Genomic DNA, 18,563 nt, shown 5'->3' on the forward strand with positions numbered 1-18,563 from the left:
AAAACCTTTGAGCCTGAAATCGTGTGGTTTCACTGGCTTTGTTTTGTTGACCTAAAAAATGCAAAGGTTGAGCACTTCAACCTTAAAATTTTCTCCCTAGAAGTTTTCTTTTTTTTCCACCACAGAAGCCTATTCGAACATTTTCATTAGATGTTCTGGGTTTTTTGTGTTTGAACCTATCAACGCAATGTAAAAGAAACACTCACTGAGGAGGTTATATAATGCTATTTTAGATAATTTTGGCAGATATAATCGCGGTCATTACCAACCGGAGTATCGCAAATGTGGTTCATTGAAAGAAAAAAAAAAAAAAAAAAAAAAAAGAAGGAAGTTACTCAATACTCTCAGGGGTAGGGCAAGGAGAGGTTTGATCTCAACATCACTAATGGTCAGCTGTCATACCCAATCATACATGTGAAACATGGCGGACGCTTTTGGTGAAGACGATATCTTCGCTGTTTTCGAAGATGATTCAGGCAAAAAATCAGATAAAAACAATAAGAAAGGGAAGAAGGAAGCTGCTGATTTATCGACGTCCACAGGAGCGTCAAGTATCGGAGAGAAAAGAGAATTTACACCGGGCGCTATCGACCTCGATGATGCTGGAGCTAAGAAAGCGAGAGTTGACGACATGGAGAGGTGAATCTTGTCTGTTTGCTCTTTATTACGTTTATGATTAAAAAATGAGTAACAAGTAAAAGTAGAACTTTTACTTGTTAGTAGATTTTTGTTGGAAAATAGTTCACCGTTGGTAAAATAACGAAACAGTCAAGTGATTGTTTACATTATGGGTGACAGTAAAAATCAGGCTCCGAAGAAAACTGTCGATCGGTCGTGTGTCCACCGGCTGTTGGGCGATTGCTTTCTCTTTGTCAGGCCGATCGTTGACCGATTGTCGTCAGTCTGTGAGTAACCTGTTCTTAACTACGACTAGTGCTTGTGAGTGCATGATGCAGTGATTCTGATAATACAGCACAAAGTTGCTCAAAGAAAACAAAGAGCCATAGGAATTGTAGAATTAGTTTAAAGGAAAAGTTAAGTCACTTTGTCTTTTTATAAATGTTTTTTTTTTATATTTGTCCTGAAGTCTCCTGGAGACAATTCCCAGAGTTAATGTCAGAAATGTTGAAACTATTGAAGCCTGCACTCACGAGGTGAGTTTTTACAAGAACAATCTTTTTTTTTACCACTTATCAATTAACATTGAAAGTGCATGTGTATGTTTTGATTCAAATATTTTTGTGAATTAAGATTTTTGTAGTTGGTTGGTTTTTTATTTTCATTTGCCACTCATGGAACACAGCAAAATAAGAATAAGGCTCACTAGAAACATCTAAACCAAGAAAAATTTGCACCATAACTTAGTCATAGTATAGGCTGTAATCAGAATGTGAGCAACAAACCATGTACTGTCTTGCTGATATCATAAATTTTCCATTTTCTTCAAGGTGGCAGTTCCAGAAGGATGTGATTATGTTCCATTAGAGAAAAAGGCAACAAAACCAGCCAAGGTAATTGTCACTTCTTTTTCTAGTTCACCCATAGTAATAGATACTATAGGGTAGCATAGCAATGTGGTGGGTTAAATTGTTGCAAATTTCACAAAGAGTATTCTTCATTCACAAAAAAATGGTTCTGGTAGACAAATGATCAAACAAAATGAGATGTAATTTTTGAAACTTTTTCTTTTTAGGAGTATCCTTTCATCCTGGATCCCTTTCAAAAAGAGTCTGTGAAATGTTTGGAAAACAATCAGTCAGTCTTGGTGTCTGCTCATACATCAGCTGGAAAAACAGTTGTGGCCGAGTAAGGAGATTACTTTGTGAACATAACCTTTTGCATAACCTAAGGGTAATATTTGATGGAATAATCTGATTGTCTACATGTAGGTAAGGGAACATTTAGTCTTGAGGTGGACTGTTTTTGGATGCTAGGGATTGATGTTAGACAACCTTGGTGGATTGTACATCTTTCTGTATATCCCAGCGGAAGAGACAATGACAGCAATTTTAATACAGTACTAGTTGTGGAATATTTGTGAACAAAGATTCAAGCAATTGTCAAACATTCTGGTAGCCTTCTATTCTCACTCTCTGCCCTGTTTGAATCCAGCCTGAACAGTAGATTCTCACCACCAGTAACCATACATTTCTTTATAAATTAGTTTTGAGAGTTTGCTATCATAGATATCAAGGTGGACCATTTAACCTTAGCTCTAGTTTGGTAGCCCCTTAGCCACTTTGCTTCCTTTTGGTGTTGTATTGTGTACAAATAAATTATTTTTGTGTATTGTTGTTAGGTATGCTATTGCTATGTCTCTAAAAAACAAGCAGAGAGTCATTTACACTACGCCTATCAAGGTAAGAGAGGAGTACAGCAGAATTTGGATTTTTCAAATAATTGGTTTCGTGAAACTCTAGATAATTGTAACCAAAACTGGGCCCCTTTTCTCCATCCAATGCTGTAACTGCTCCCCCCCTCATCATTGTTTTATCCAATTTTCTCTTCATAGGAATTTTAGAAATTTAGATTAATTTAGTTTGAAGGAGAAATATCCATCTTGAACTTAAATCCTTTAAAAAAGGATTCTCTTAGAATCTGTCTGTTGTGTTTTATTGTAGTTACGTAAGTATTTAGTTTACATACTATGGTTTTCAGTTGAGTGAGACTTGACGAAGTTTGGCCACCATGGTTTGATGTCAAAATTGTTTCATTGTCATAGGCAGCTGGCTCTGTTTCCGGTGGTAATGTGTTGTTTGATCTCTTTTCAAGGGCTTTCACATTTAAAAGTTGGGGGTGGATAGCTTTTGAGATTTTGTTACCTTTGGAAATGAGGAAAATTGCTTGTGATTACAACATAATTTCACCCTGTCACCAAACTTTTTCTGCATCTCACTCAACAGCAAATTGTACTGCCCACAAGTTATAAAGCACTTTGTCATTATTGTTTGTTTTGTGATGTTTTGTAAGGCTCTCAGTAACCAAAAATACCGTGAGTTGTATGAGGAGTTCCAGGATGTTGGTCTGATGACAGGAGATGTCACAATAAATCCCAGTGCAAGTGCCCTGGTCATGACCACAGAGGTATATGCACAAGTTGTTTCTTATCTGACATTTTTATTGTTCTGTGGTTCATTAAGCTTGTAATGTAGTGTACATTTACACACATGTAGTATTATTGAAAAGTTCTTTTAGCCTTTTTTCTTACAAGTTAATGTGTGGTTGCTTTCAGATTTTGAGAAATATGCTGTACAGGGGCTCTGAGGTTAGGAAAGTTTTACATAATTAAATGGAGAGAATTTGTGATTCCCCTTTGAGGAACTACCTTAGTTATTGGGTACAGCTGTTGTGTCAGACCCTTTTTCAGTATCTAATCTTAGACTGAAGATCTTTTTGTCTGACATCACTTGCAGTTTTGTAGATTGTTTAGGACTGGGATCTTGAGGTGGGAATATTTGTTTTATTTGGGTGGTAAAATTCAACATCATGATCTAGAATGGGATTAAGATTTAATGTAGTGTGCCACACACTCATCCTGTCTCAGGTATGGTGGACTGTAGACCAAGAGGTTTTCTTTCAGGCAGAAGGGTTTCTTGTGTTTTTTATGACAAACAGCTGTTACCCAGTATTTCTAAGGGTGGTTTGGTTCACCTGTTCCCTCTTAAGATCTCAGAAGTAACTCTCCAATCAGTCAGCCTTACTTTTTTCACAATATTAGCTCTGAAAACTTGGTGTTGTGTGAAACATTTTCTCTTGGTAGTCATTTTCCTTTACTCTCATCACCTATCTGTTAAATGGTGTACAGTATTTATATTATAAGGAGAAATTACAACTTGGTCACTCTCAAGAGTAAAGGGGTTTGGTTTTTTAGTCTCTCTTTTAGTTACAAATCTTCACTTTGATTACAACCTTCAGAGGTCTTTTAATGGGGATTAAGGTCTTGTGTGTGTCTCTTCTTTCACTTGTAGGTCATGAGGGAAGTAGCCTGGGTTGTCTTTGATGAAATTCACTATATGCGAGATAAAGGTGGGTGTGGAGAAATTGGAGTGGATCTTTTGATAAGGATTGTGATAATGATAATCTTTATTATGATCATGTTAGTGTATTAGGATATGATTTAAAATCACTTAGGATTGAAATTTAATGTTTATTTTGTTTCTTTTTTAAGTAATTCTTGAACTACTTTACATTTCCTGTTTTTAGAAAGAGGTGTAGTGTGGGAGGAAACCATCATTCTTCTTCCAGACAATGTACATTATGTGTTTCTCTCAGCTACAATTCCAAATGCCAGACAGTTTGCTGAATGGATTGCGCACCTCCACAAACAGGTTAACAAATTATTGCCTCTCTGCTTACTAAGATGATTGCATTGCTTTAGAAAACTTAGAACTACACTTGTATGTTTTATGCTAGTAAACAAACAAACTAGTCGCCTTTTTAATATGGTGCAGTGAATCCTAGAGGTTTAGCTGGACAGTTAATTAAGTCCTTTTGACCCAGCCTGAACTTAACCCTTAAAACCTTAAGTAACCAACATCTAATAAATCTCCTAGCCATTATACTCCTGAATCATTCTTTAAGGTCATGAGAATAAAAAAAATGATCACAAACTTAAGAAGCTTGGATTGTTAAACAACCCACCTTGACAATACCAAAGTAAATGCAAATCAACATACTTTTCCCAACCTCATCTAGTAATGATTAATTAGATGTGTTCTGTACAGAATGATGTATACTAAATGTTTCTTGTCGTGTAGCCATGTCATGTGGTGTATACAGACTTCAGGCCTACGCCTCTTCAACATTATATTTACCCAGCTGGTGGAGATGGTCTTTTCCTTGTTGAGGATGAAAAGGTATGTGTCTACTCCATCAATGTAGGTGATAAAGACTTCCCCAGGCAATGATGGCTGTGAAACTGCTGGAATAGATAGCTAGAAGTAGTTGAATCAGTAACTCAAATTCCCCTCTTACTTGAAGCAAAACTGATTTCCCTCAGATTTACCTCATATATTTATTGTTATTTTAACCCCTATAACTTGAAACCCTGAGAACTCAAAACTCCCCCTAACTCAAAGCGAATTTTTACATGAGAATAAAGGAAATGGCCACCAACTGTAGAAGCTCTTGATTTTTAACCCTTTAACTCCCAAGATCTCATCAGTAATTCTCCTTGCTGTCTGCCAAATGATTCTCATTATGTTAGTTTGGAGAATTTGGTATCAGATCAATTAGTAATCCCATAATTGATATTTTTTTTTATTCTCATCACTTGTGTGTATGATATTGTATAAATACAGTAAGGTGAAATTCTGTCTCGGTCGCTCATGGGAGTTAAAGGATTAAACAAATTTTAAATGGAAATGTACTGAGAACAGTATGGAGAATATGCATACTGATGTTAGGGTGTAAACCAGGTTCATCTCTGGTGGCCCCCAGCTAGCCATTCTTTAATTTAGAATAAAGGTTTCTTTTATCTGGTAACATGAGAAACTGTCAGCATTTTCAATATCTGTTGATGTTTGCTTTATTAGGGAGAGTTTCGTGAGGAGAATTTTCAAAAGGCCATGGCTGTTATAAGAGAAGGAGGAACCGACCCAGGGAACCTGAGAGGAAGGAAAGGGGGGACTAAAGGTGTGTCTGGGTGTGGACAATTTCGTGTGTCATTTATAGTATTAGCTGTGCATTTTATTTTTCATCTACACATGTACACTCTATGATTTACCTGTCTGTCAACTTAATACCTACTTACTTACTTACTTACTGCCTGTCGCACCTCTTGGCATGTAGGGCAACAATGAAATCTTTCCATTCTTTCCTATCCTGTGCCCACTTCTGGATTGCCCCCTGTGTCTTATGTATGGTCTTCATCTCCTTTCCTCAACTGTTTGCTGCCAAGCCGTTTTGGGTTGGCCTCTCTTTTTCTTTCCCTTGGAAGGAAATTTCAACTCATTAACTTGATGATAATTGATCTACTCACTACTGACTTTTAAATCACTTTATTTTTGTCTGCTCAAACGTAGTAAAAGAGATCACAAAAGTGCAGTTTAATAGTCTAGAGCATTTTAGGAAAAACTACAACAGTCAAGCAACAAACTTTTCTTGACATTCAATTAATGAACACACCCAATCAAAATTTTTTTCCTTCTATAAATCAGTATTGATGGTCAAGTGGGACTGGAAATTTCAGAGTTGTTAACTTATGTGATTTATTTCAGGTCCTTCAAATTGTTTCAAAATTGTCAAAATGATCATGGAGAGGAATTTCCAGCCTGTGATCATCTTCAGCTTTAGCAAGAAAGAATGTGAAGCATATGCTTTGCAGATGTCTAAGCTGGACTTTAATTCAGGTAAGATGATATTATGAAGATACATGTATGGTGGCCTACTGAGGGGGAGGAGGGGGGACAGTGGCTTGTATGTGGGACTTCAGATTGAAATGTATGGGTTCAAACTCTGGTCAGATACTTAAGTGTGCAGCACATGCAGGGGTCCTACAGTGTGACAACTGGAAGTTGTTTTCAACTGAAGTTATACATGTTGCTCTTTCCCTTTTCTAGGTCAAGAGAAGAAGTTGGTAGAAGAAGTGTTTAATAATGCTATTGACTGTTTATCAGATGAGGACAAAACTCTTCCTCAGGTAAAATTTTATTTCAATAAAGCAGCATTATGATGGAAGTTTCTTTTATTTGCAAGACCATGCAGTAGATAGTGCATTCATGTGCAAATTTAGATGCTCTTCAAGCAATTCCCTGGCCAGGAAATTGATTGCATACAATGTCTGCTCAAAATAAGGCATTAATTTCAATTTTTTAGGTGGAACATGTTCTTCCCTTGCTGAAGCGTGGTATTGGCATTCATCACTCTGGACTTCTTCCAATTTTAAAGGAGACCATTGAAATTCTCTTCTCAGAAGGGTTAATCAAAGTAAGTATATCCTGATTCCTTGCAGGCAGAAAAGTTAACAATTGATTCCTGAAGTGTTGTTGTTGTTGATTGTGATTGTTCTTTTCAGGCTCTTTTTGCTACTGAAACATTTGCTCTTGGTCTTAACATGCCTGCAAGAACAGTTGTGTTTACAAATGCCAGAAAGTTTGATGGGAAAGACTTCAGATTTGTGAGTAGTTATAGTACCTCTTTCCACTTTTCAATTTTGCACATTGGGGGAAGATGGAATGAGAGTTAAAGTATTAAGTATAAAAATTGATGTTCTCTCCTGAATATGTTGATCTTAATGGAAATGTGTCTATTGTTTTATCCTGGATTGTAGTCAGTAATATTAGAGGGTAGGTGTGGAAACAGCAACAAAGTGGCAATTTCCTCAGTGGTAAGGGATTCACCATTGCCATCATGCCAGACCCCAGACCCCAGATCCAGACAGCTGTCAACACAACACCAGCAAACTACTCTATTTAATAAATATGTACTGAAAATGTGGGAGGGAGGGAGGGTAAAGGGATATGACGGAAGCAAAGTAGCAAAGCAAGGATAGCAAAAGCACATGATGATGCCTCTGCAAATCTCCAAGAAGCCTCCCACAACACTCCAGTGACACTACTGAATTGATCAGGTTTTAACAGAATGATATTCCCCATATCAATACACTCAGCCCTGTGATTAACTCTTATTTCCAGATAACATCAGGAGAGTACATTCAAATGAGTGGCAGAGCTGGAAGACGTGGCATTGATGACAGAGGGATAGTCATTTTGATAGTGGATGAGAAAATGGGACCTGATGTTGGAAAAGCAGTGTTAAAGGTATTATTAATACTTTTCCCCTAGCTTTTGGTGAGATTAAGGGCCATTTTCATACAAACAATGAACCAGTAACAAGTAACTTTTAATTGTTAACAACAAATGAGACATGTCTACACTGTACACCCAGTTCCCTTGGAGATCTTCTTTTTTTGCTAAATAAATTATGTTTTACTTTTTGTTTTAACTTGCTTTATTCCCAGGAGTGATACAAAATAATGTAACTTCCTGTCGCAAAATCAATTCATTGTCAAGTGTGTAAGATGGGAATAGAGGAAAACATCAGTTAAAGGAATGTTTGATAAAAGAGATTAGGTTGGGATAAAGATGCAGTGTAAGTCATTACATGCAAGTGACTGTTTCCATAACTGCACTGTAGTAGTGGAATTGAGAAGAGGCTGTAATTAAATTTTTAAGACTTTAAACTGGTCAGTACAGACAATGTAACTTACTCTTCAATTTTTTTGCTACCAACAGGGCCAAGCAGATCCACTGAACAGTGCTTTTCATCTCACTTACAACATGGTGTTGAACCTGCTGCGTGTGGAAGAAGTGAATCCTGAGATTATGCTGGAGAAATCATTTTATCAGTTTCAGAATTACGCCTCTGTTCCTGGCTTGATTGAAAGTAAGTACTGCTCAGAAGCTTTCAGTTGTTAATTGCAGCCAGACAGATTGTGGCTGTACATGCTTTAACTCCTGGAAGTGAGAAATATGTAACTTCTCCTTAAGGCATCCATACATTATCCAGCAAGCAGGTAATGAGAATACTTAAACTTGTCAGGTAGAAGTCACTATCTTGATCTCACTCCAAATTCTCAGAACCAATTTACTAAGAAATTTGTAGCAGCCAGAAGGGAGAATTAACAATCAGATCTTGGGAGTTAAAGGGCTCTGCTGGTTCTGCATTATCTTTCATAGTCATTATTTTATCAGAGTTTGAATCAGTATTGTACATACTGTATTCCTCAAATAAGCACCTGGGCTCCTATATGAAGGAAGGTGCTTATCATTCTTCTGCACTGATTCCACTGTAGTTAAAGCTTAAATAGTTATAGATATTAAATGCTAGTTGAAACAGATTTTCCTTTCATCCCTATGATTTAAGAAATTGAGGGAGGAGGTGGGTGCCTTTTCAAGGGGGGTGCTCATTTGAAATTATGCTTAGGGGTGGGTGCTTATCAAAGCTTGGGTGCTTATTTGAGGAAATGCAGTATAAGCAGTCTTAGGACTGCATGAAAGTATTGAGCAAAAACATTTTTTTGGGAGCAGTTTTGGTGCTTGTTGTCTCTTATGGGTATACATGTAAATTACAATTTCAGTTAAAATTATCTTGAATCATGACTGTGTTCTCTTTTTCTTTGTTGTTTAAAGAGCTCAAAGATCTTGAAACCCAGAAGGAATCTTTGGAAATCCAAAATGAAGAATCCATTATGTCATACTACAAAATGAGACAACAGATAAATAGACTTGGGGATGAGATGCTGGTAGGTGTGGCTTTGATTGTCGTTAACCCTGTAACCCCTAAGAGTGACCAGCATCTAATTTCTCCTTACAATAACACCCTTGAATCAGACATGAAGGTCACGAGAATAGAAGAAATGATCACCAACTAAAGCAGCTCTTGATTATTAAACAAATTCTCTTTGTCAGCACCTTGGGAAATGTATGGTGAATAGTATGGAGAATGTGGATATTGATGTTAGGGAGTAGAGAGTTGATTTTTCTATTGAGCAATTTTCAGTCAAATGTTGAAAGTAAGGTAGGATTGTTTTGCTTTTCACAGTGGGATCAAGGTACAGAAAATAGTTTAAAATTAGTAGATAATATTTTGTTATTAATGGTAATCTTTATTTCTACCTATTATCTAGGGTTATGTTCATCAACCTAAGTATTGCCTTCCTTTTATGCAACCTGGACGATTAGTTGAGGTAAGGAATGTTTTTTTTTAAATTAACAATCATTAACTAGGAAAAAGACACAGGTTTATTAAAAAACAATTTGTTCTTACAAAGTTGGCAACAAAACTGAAGCCTCTGTTTGTTACTTCCCTTATAATTTTAAGTGATCTGGGTTACTTTCAACACCATTTTCACTTTGAATAGCAGGGAGATCTCTAGTGTAATCCTTCATACATATATTTTGTTGTTCTTCTTTGTTTTGCTGCTTTCAGTAACTTGATCAAATATTTATTTTGTAGGTGAAGAATAATGACATTTACTTTGGATGGGGTGTGGTTCTCAATTTCCAGAAGAAGGCCAATCAAAAGGTATTTAATGGATTATATAAGATCATTGAAGCATCTAAACTTCCAAAGAATATTGTGTAGTGAATGGTTTAAACTTGGGATTAACAGTCAATCATTTAGTCTCATCGCAGTCCTGAGAAGGACTGATGTCAATAATGATGAGTGATGCTTTAACAATCACGGTAGAACTCCTCATCAGAGAAAGTGACTTGGTTTTTTCCAAGGTATTTGTTCCTATTTATGTTAATAAAGTCTGCTCTTGAGACAAGTGGACTTCTCTGCCATACACTGTAGCTTCTCTTGTGTTTGCATAGCACAAAGTGACTTGATTGTTACATGTACTTCAGTCTCCTTTAGGATGGGAAGCCAGTCCATCACAGGGTTACCCCACAGCATTTGGTCAGATTTCCCTTTCAGTTTTCTACAGTAAATGGTTTGAACCTGTGGGTAACATGTGATAGTGTAGTCTGATTGTCTGGGTGAGTGTAGTCCAGAGATGGACTTTTCTTGGTTGTTTTGACAACCGGAATGGAAGTCATCACTCAGGTTGTTGAGAGCTCAGTCACCACTACCAGCAACAGTCCTTCTTAGGACCACACTTACTGGATGATCAAGCTACACTATTACATTTTTCTGCTACCCATTTATCCCCATGGGCGATGGGTTGGTGGTGAAGTGTCTTTCCTATGGATACAATACAAAGGCTGAAGCAGGGCTTATCATCTGCACCTCTAAACCAGAAGATAAAAAAGCCAACCATAAGATTACTGGACCTCCCACAGTCTAACCTTATCATGACAATGATCAGAAGTTTTACTGGAAATAATATTGTTGTTTGAATCCCTTCCTCAGAGTGGTCCAACACATGGGGAGACTTTGTATGTGTTAGAGGTGTTACTTAATTGTTCCAGTCAGCCGTTGAAGTCAGCAGATGGTGAGACACCTCAGCCATGCGGGCCTGATGAAAAAGGAGAAATGCAGGTAAATCAGTGATTCAGGATTTACTGGGTTAATTCAAATGTTTTCCAAAAAAATATGGCTGTATTTGTTAGAAGTACAACATTTTTTTTCCCCTCAGGTTGTGCCCATTTTGTTACAATTGGTGAAAGCAATAAGCAGTGTCAGGTTGTACATTCCTAAGGATTTGAGGTCACTGGATAGTAGACAGAGTGTTGGAAAATCAGTCAAGGTTGGTACTTGATGAATGTTATTCCAAAGTATTGAGAAACTTACACAGTAGGTTAAGAATTCAAGTTGCTTCACTCAAAGGCCCTAAATCACCAAGGAAGTAATTAACCCTAATAGTGATTAGCATCTAATTTCTCCTTACAATAAAACTGCTGAATCATTCCTTAAGATCGTGAGCATAAAGGAAATGATCACCAACTTAGGAAGCTCTGATTGACAAACAAATTCTCTTTGTCAACAACAAAGGAAATGTATAGAGAAAAGTATAGAGATTATGGATACTGATGTTAGGATGTAAAAGGTGAAGGAAAGGAGTACTAACCATTGACAGCAAACAAATTTTTACACTGATTTTCTTTCAATAGGAGGTACAACGTCGATTCCCAGATGGCCTACCAATGCTGGATCCTATAGAAGACATGGGAATCAAAGATGATGGATTAAAGTCTGTCATAAGGGTGAGTGTTATCAAAGCCTTTGTTGTTAGTTTAATATATTTTACCTAAAACAATCAAATTTTATCCTGATTTTGTAAAAGCTAAATACACCATGCCTGGTCTGCTCTGATGAAGGGGTATCCTAGATTTGATATCCAAGTAAAAATGTTAATTTTCAGTTTGGAGGTTATAAGATGAGATCTTAATGAGAAGAAGTTTAAAAAATTTGTTAGATTTTTCTATTTCTTAGTACAACTATTTGCACATGTTTTGAAACTTAGGCACACAGGTCACAGGTCTTGAATTGACTCTGATCATGACACATAACAGAGAGGAACATGTAATGAAGGAGACAAAAAAAAAATGGAGAGTCCAAAGTGGGGCCCAATAGCCAGCCCCTTTTCATGCCAGGAGCCTGTGAACAGAGACAACTCTTAAGTGAAAAGCAGAAATCAAGCCTAAGAAATGGTGATAGTGTAGCATACCCTCTCTGCTTAAATGCATTTGGTTCTCAACATTTCCTTTCACGGAAAAGAGTAAGTATTGTAACAAGTAATACTAATGAAATGATAAATCTTTTTGTCTTTTCAAACAGAAAATAGAGAGTTTAGAGCATAGAATGTACACTCATCCAATGCATAAAGATCCTGATCTGAAATCTCTGTACAATTTATGTGAGAAGAAAGCTCAGGTAAAATGTTGTCATGTGTATGAACTCATCCTTAATGTGAAAATCGAAAAAACTGTTAGCACCACAAAATATTTAATTAAATAATGGTTCAAGATGTTTAGATGTACTTTTATTAACCCTTTCACTCCCAAGATCTTGCGAGTAATTCTCCTTACTTTCTGCCAAATAATTCTTATGAGAATAGTTCAGAGAATTTGGTATTGGATCATCTGATAACCCTCTGAGCGACACTGTTCTTTATTCTCATCACTTGTCTGCTTGATATTGTATGGATATTGTAAGGAGAAATTATATCTTGGTCACTCATGGGAGTTGAGGGGTTATATATAATTATTATATATTATGTAGAGGGCTTGATGGGTTAATCATTATTGAGGAGAGTATTTATATATTATGTAGAGGGCTTGATGGGTTAATCATTATCGAGAAGAGTATTTATATATTATGTAGAGGGCTTGATGGGTTAATCATTATTGAGAAGAGTATTTATATATTATGTAGAGGGCTTGATGGGTTAATCATTATTGAGAAAAGTATTTATATATTATGTAGAGGGCTTGACGGGTTAATCATTATTGAGAAGAGTATTTATATATTATGTAGAGGGCTTGATGGGCTAATCATTATTGGGGAGAGTATTTATATATTATGTAGAGGGCTTGATGGGTTAATCATTATTGAGGAGAGTATTTATATATTATGTAGAGGGCTTGATGGGTTAATCATTATTGAGGAGAGTATTTATATATTATGTAGAGGGCTTGATGGGTTAATCATAATTGAGGAGAGTATTTATATATTATGTAGAGGGCTTGATGGGTTAATCATTAGTGAGGAGAGTATTTATATATTATGTAGAGGGCTTGATGGGTTAATCATTATTGAGGAGAGTATTTATATATTATGTAGAGGGCTTGATGGGTTAATCATTATTGAGGAGAGTATTTATATATTATGTAGAGGGCTTGATGGGTTAATCATTATTGAGGAGAGTATTTATATATTATGTAGAGGGCTTGCTCAAAGCAAAGCCACTTTAATTTTCTGTTTGCCTTATGTAGATTATCAGTGAGATTAAAACAGTCAAGAAGGAATTGAGGAGAACAAAGACAGTTCTGCAAATGGATGAACTCAAGAGTAGGAAACGAGTTTTGCGAAGGTACCATTTATGCACTTCTAAGTGAAATAAAATATGTAAAACTAGTTTTAATCTTCTAGTTTTAATTTATACCCAAATACTGACATGGAAACAAGTAAATCTCCAGTTTCTTGTATACATACATTAGCTGTGGCTGTTTTGTTCTGTTTTTGCTTGGTTGGTTTTCATGCTTTTGTCTTATGATGGTGGGAGGTACAGTGATCCCTGAGCCAAGAGGTTTTGTTCTTTCCAAGAGGTTATTGCCTCTACCTCCCCCCTCCAGGATTTTATTAATGAACCATGGAAAAGTTTATTTACTAACTGCCCAACCTTTGAAAACTTGAAGAAAGGAGTTGTGCGAATTCTGTTGTTTCTCACCCTCTGTCTGAAACACTAATATTTCAGGTTGGGATATGCCACAGCATCTGATGTAATTGAGCTTAAGGGAAGAGTCGCTTGTGAGCTAAGCAGGTCAGAAAAATTTATTATATTAACTTGATGGAGTTTTGGTAGTCATGGAAATATTCCAAAGTATTTTTAGACGCACAAGAAACTTGTGTGTGTAAGATACTAACGAAACGGCCAAACAAAGAGAATCGCAAGAGTGCGCGAGGTATTTACGAAACAAACGAACTAAAGACAATCGTAAGAGTGCGCGAGATACTAACGAAACAAACGAACTAAAGACAATCGTTAGAGTGCGCAAGATACTAACAAAACAAACGAACTAAAAACAATCGTCAGAGTGCGCGAGATACTAACGAAACAAACGAACTAAAGACAATCGTCAGAGTGCGCGAGATACTGACGAAACAAACGAACTAAAGGCAATCGTAAGAGTGCGCGAGATACTAACGAAACAAACGAACTAAAGACAATCGTAAGAGTGTGCGAGATACTAACGAAACAAACGAACTAAATGAGAATCGTCAGAGTGCGCGAGATACTAACGAAACAAACCAACTAAATGAGAATCGTAAGAGCGCGCGAGATACTAACGAAACAAACGAACTAAATGAGTATCGTCAGAGTGCGCGAGATATTAACAAAACTAACGAACTAAAGACAATCGTCAGAGTGCGCGAGATACTAACGAAACACGAACTAAAGAGAATCGTAAGGGTGCGCGAGATACTAACGAAACAAACGAACTAAAGACAATCGTTAGAGTGCGCGAGATACTAACGAAACAAACGAACTAAAGAGAATCGTAAGAGTGCACAAGATACTAACGAAACAAACGAACTAAAGACAATCCTGAGAGTGCGCGAAATACTAACGAAACAAACGAACTAAAGACAATCGTGAGAGTGCGCGAGATACTAACGAAACAAACGAACTAAAGACAATCGTCAGAGTGCACGAGATACAAACGAAACAAACGAACTAAAGACAATCGTAAGAGTGCGCGAGATACTAACGAAACAAACGAACTAAAGACAATCGTAAGAGTGTGCGAGATACTAACGAAACAAACGAACTAAATGAGAATCGTCAGAGTGCGCGAGATACTAACGAAACAAACGAACTAAAGGCAATCGTAAGAGTGCGCGAGATACTAACGAAACAAACGAACTAAAGACAATCGTAAGAGTGTGCGAGATACTAACGAAACAAACGAACTAAATGAGAATCGTCAGAGTGCGCGAGATACTAACGAAACAAACGAACTAAAGGCAATCGTAAGAGTGCGCGAGATACTAACGAAACAAACGAACTAAAGACAATCGTAAGAGTGTGCGAGATACTAACGAAACAAACGAACTAAATGAGAATCGTCAGAGTGCGCGAGATACTAACGAAACAAACGAACTAAAGGCAATCGTCAGAGTGCGCGAGGTACTAACGAAACAAACGTACTAAAGAGAATCGTAAGAGTGCGCGAGATACTAACGAAACAAACGATCTGAAGAGAATCTTCAGAGTGCGTGAGATACTAACGAAACAAACGAACTAAAGAGAATCGTAAGAATGTGCGAGATACTAACGAAACAAACGAACTAAAGAGAATCGTATGAGTGCGCGAGATACTAACGAAACAAACGAACTAAAGAGAATCGTAAGAGTGCGCGAGATACTAACCAAACAAACGAACTAAAGACAATCGTCAAAGTGCGCGAGACACTTACGAAACAAACGAACTAAAGAGAATCGTTAGAGTGCGCGAGGTACTAACGAAACAAACGAACTAAAGACAATCGTCAGAGTGCGCGAGATACTAACGAAACACGAACTAAAGAGAATCGTAAGAGTGCGCGAGATACTAACGAAACAAACGAACTAAAGACAATCGTCAGAGTGCGCGAGATACTAACGAAACAAACGAACTAAAGAGAATCGTAAGAGTGCACAAGATACTAACGAAACAAACGAACTAAAGACAATCGTGAGAGTGCGCGAAATACTAACGAAACAAACGAACCAAAGACAATCGTGAGAGTGCGCGAGATACTAACGAAACAAACGAACTAAAGACAATCGTCAGAGTGCACAAGATACAAACGAAACAAACGAACTAAAGGCAATCGTCAGAGTGCACGAGGTACTAACGAAACAAACGTACTAAAGAGAATCGTAAGAGTGCGCGAGATACTAACGAAACAAACGATCTGAAGAGAATCGTCAGAGTGCGCGAGATACTAACGAAACAAACGAGCTAAAGAGAATCGTAAGAATGTGCGAGATACTAACGAAACAAACGAACTAAAGAGAATCGTATGAGTGCGCGAGATACTAACGAAACAAACGAATTAAAGAGAATCGTATGAGTGCGCGAGATACTAACGAAACAAACGAACTAAAGAGAATCGTATGAGTGCGCGAGATACTAACGAAACAAACGAACTAAAGAGAATCGTATGAGTGCGCGAGATACTAACGAAACAAACGAACTAAAGAGAATCGTAAGAGTGCGCGAGATACTTACGAAATATACATTTTTTGTAATCTTTATACTTCTTGTAATGTTAGTTTTAAGATTTCGATATAGGAGATAGATTTCTTTCGTCACATTTTCTTTCGGGTGGAAAATTTATCGATACCATTAGGAGAAATTTCTCTTTGGTCACTGCTATGGCTGAAGTGGTTTTGAGAGAGCGATTCCTTTCGTGCACATTTATGTTAAGGATGTTTGCTGCTATAATACCATTTTGCTATTTGATTGTAGTGGGGATGAACTGCTACTGACAGAAATGATCTTTAATGGAGTTTTCAATGAACTGACAGTTCAACAGTGCGTGGCTTTACTCAGCTGTTTTGTGTTTGAAGAGAAGGTAACTTCCAATTACTTACAATATTGTTAACTGAGTATTATCTTTGCTCATTTTCAGCACACTACTGAGAAGTGTTGTCCCTTTTAATGTATCTTCGCAATTAATTCCTTTGATTTTATTCACCTACCGTAAAACAGAGTGACGAGATTCCCAAACTGAAAGAAGAACTAGCAGGTCCCTTGAGACAAATGCAGGTAAGTTTAACATTAGTGCTATTATAACTTTATTTTGTAGTACAACTTGTACATCGCCTATTAGTCTGCTTGTCAATTAGTCCGTCCGGTTGTCAGTGCGTCACTCAGTCAGTCAATCAGTCAATCACTCAGTCGGTCAGTCAGTCAGTCGGTCAGTCAATCAGTCAGTCAGTCAATCAGTCAATTTGTCAATCAATCAGTCGGTCAGTCAGCTGGTCGGTCAGTCGGTCGAGCAGTCTGTTAGTCAGTTAGTTGGTTAGCCTGTTAGTTCGTGAGTGTCGGTCAGTTAGCCTGTCTGTCTGCCTTTCAATTAATTATTCACCCAGTTTGTTAGACAGTCAGTGAATTAGATAGACAGTCAAATATGTGAGCAGCTTTACCGTCAGTTCAAGCTTTTGTTGCAAATTTCATTCGTGGTTATATCTTTAGGAATCTGCACGCCGTATTGGAAAGGTTTCAGAAGAAGCTAAACTTGAAATAGATGTGGAGACATATGTGGAATCCTTTAAACCTCATATTATGGACGTAGTGTTTGCCTGGGCAAATGGAGCCTCATTCTCTCAGATTTGCAAAATGACTGATGCGTTTGAAGGTAAAAACGACTTTTTCCTTTGCATACGATTGCGTGACTTCCTTATTCAATTAGAGCTGTCACACAACAGAAGATGACGTAGTTATGCAAAGTGAAGTTTGTGCGCACTAATTTGTTTATGTGTTTATCAGGCAGTGTAATTCGTTGTATGCGACGCTTGGAAGAACTCTTGAGACAAATGTGTCAAGCATCCAAAGCCATAGGAAACACAGAGTTGGAAAACAAGTTTGCAGAGGGTAATATATTTTGTATTAAAGATTAATAATGAAACAAATTTTTCTTTCATTACGATTGTACCTTAATCTGGGGGTCTGGTAGAAGTGCAATTTTTTTTGCTGTGGGACATTTAACTCTTAACCCTGATATTGAAAAAAACAAAACAAAAACAAAATTAATAAGGAAAAAATTAAATTAGTTTATTTTTGAGTTCGTAGAATTACCCCTGTCCTGAAATCCATGTCCTTGAAAAAGTGTATTGGGAGCAAATTACTAGGAACAAATAATGTAATAGTGTATTGGAAAAACGCTCTACTGAAGTTTGCTGAAAGTGTTTTTTTTAATTTTGTTTTCCAAGGAATAATCAAAATCAAGCGGGATATCGTTTTTGCCGCCAGTTTGTACCTCTGAGATGTGAAGAGGGAGTAATTACCTATTTTTCTTTGGATCTGTACATGGTTCAGCGTCACTTATGTATGATAGACAGAGAAGTCTTCAAATATTTGCCGGAAGGTCAACACGCATAGACTAGAACTCAAAGAGACTACCTTTCCCTCCTTGTAGTCTTCAACATCGCCAACCTTGTCTTCAAAGGTTATTTTTCAACTGATAACAACTCAGAGTTAATCTTGGGTAAAGAGAGGGGTGGGTGTGCGGCATCTCAGTTACTGACTTTGATCCAGAATATCTAGCTTGGATTCGCCATTCTTTCCGCGATAAATTTTGTAAATACTTTATTGTAGAGTTGTGATTAAATTGCTAAAAGTTAAATTTGTTGTCAGAATTGTTGTTTACAACTCTTGCTTGATCCTTTTTTGCCATCGTGAGGA

General features: G+C 37.1%; 1 protein-coding gene across 1 annotated transcript; it reads left to right on the forward strand.

Annotated features, from left to right (window-relative positions):
• The first annotated feature begins 310 nt into the window (after positions 1 to 310).
• LOC113682953 (exosome RNA helicase MTR4) lies at positions 311 to 18,504 on the forward strand. The gene is made up of 31 exons (XM_089187090.1): positions 311 to 639; positions 1,088 to 1,154; positions 1,449 to 1,511; positions 1,694 to 1,806; positions 2,300 to 2,360; positions 2,971 to 3,084; positions 3,233 to 3,265; positions 3,969 to 4,026; positions 4,204 to 4,328; positions 4,758 to 4,856; positions 5,535 to 5,634; positions 6,219 to 6,350; positions 6,561 to 6,640; positions 6,817 to 6,927; positions 7,016 to 7,117; positions 7,635 to 7,760; positions 8,235 to 8,385; positions 9,132 to 9,244; positions 9,629 to 9,688; positions 9,958 to 10,026; positions 10,858 to 10,986; positions 11,084 to 11,194; positions 11,559 to 11,651; positions 12,226 to 12,321; positions 13,383 to 13,480; positions 13,865 to 13,930; positions 16,626 to 16,731; positions 16,869 to 16,925; positions 17,355 to 17,517; positions 17,649 to 17,753; positions 18,092 to 18,504. The coding sequence occupies exons 1-31, from the start codon at positions 422 to 424 to the stop codon at positions 18,142 to 18,144; spliced, it is 3,072 nt and encodes a 1,023-aa protein (XP_089043216.1). The 5' UTR covers positions 311 to 421; the 3' UTR covers positions 18,145 to 18,504.
• Positions 18,505 to 18,563: the final 59 nt, after the last annotated feature.

This window comes from Pocillopora damicornis, chromosome 11 (genome assembly GCF_964200805.1).
Source record: "Pocillopora damicornis chromosome 11, jaPocDami1.2, whole genome shotgun sequence".
Classification (NCBI taxonomy): Eukaryota; Metazoa; Cnidaria; class Anthozoa; order Scleractinia; family Pocilloporidae; genus Pocillopora; species Pocillopora damicornis.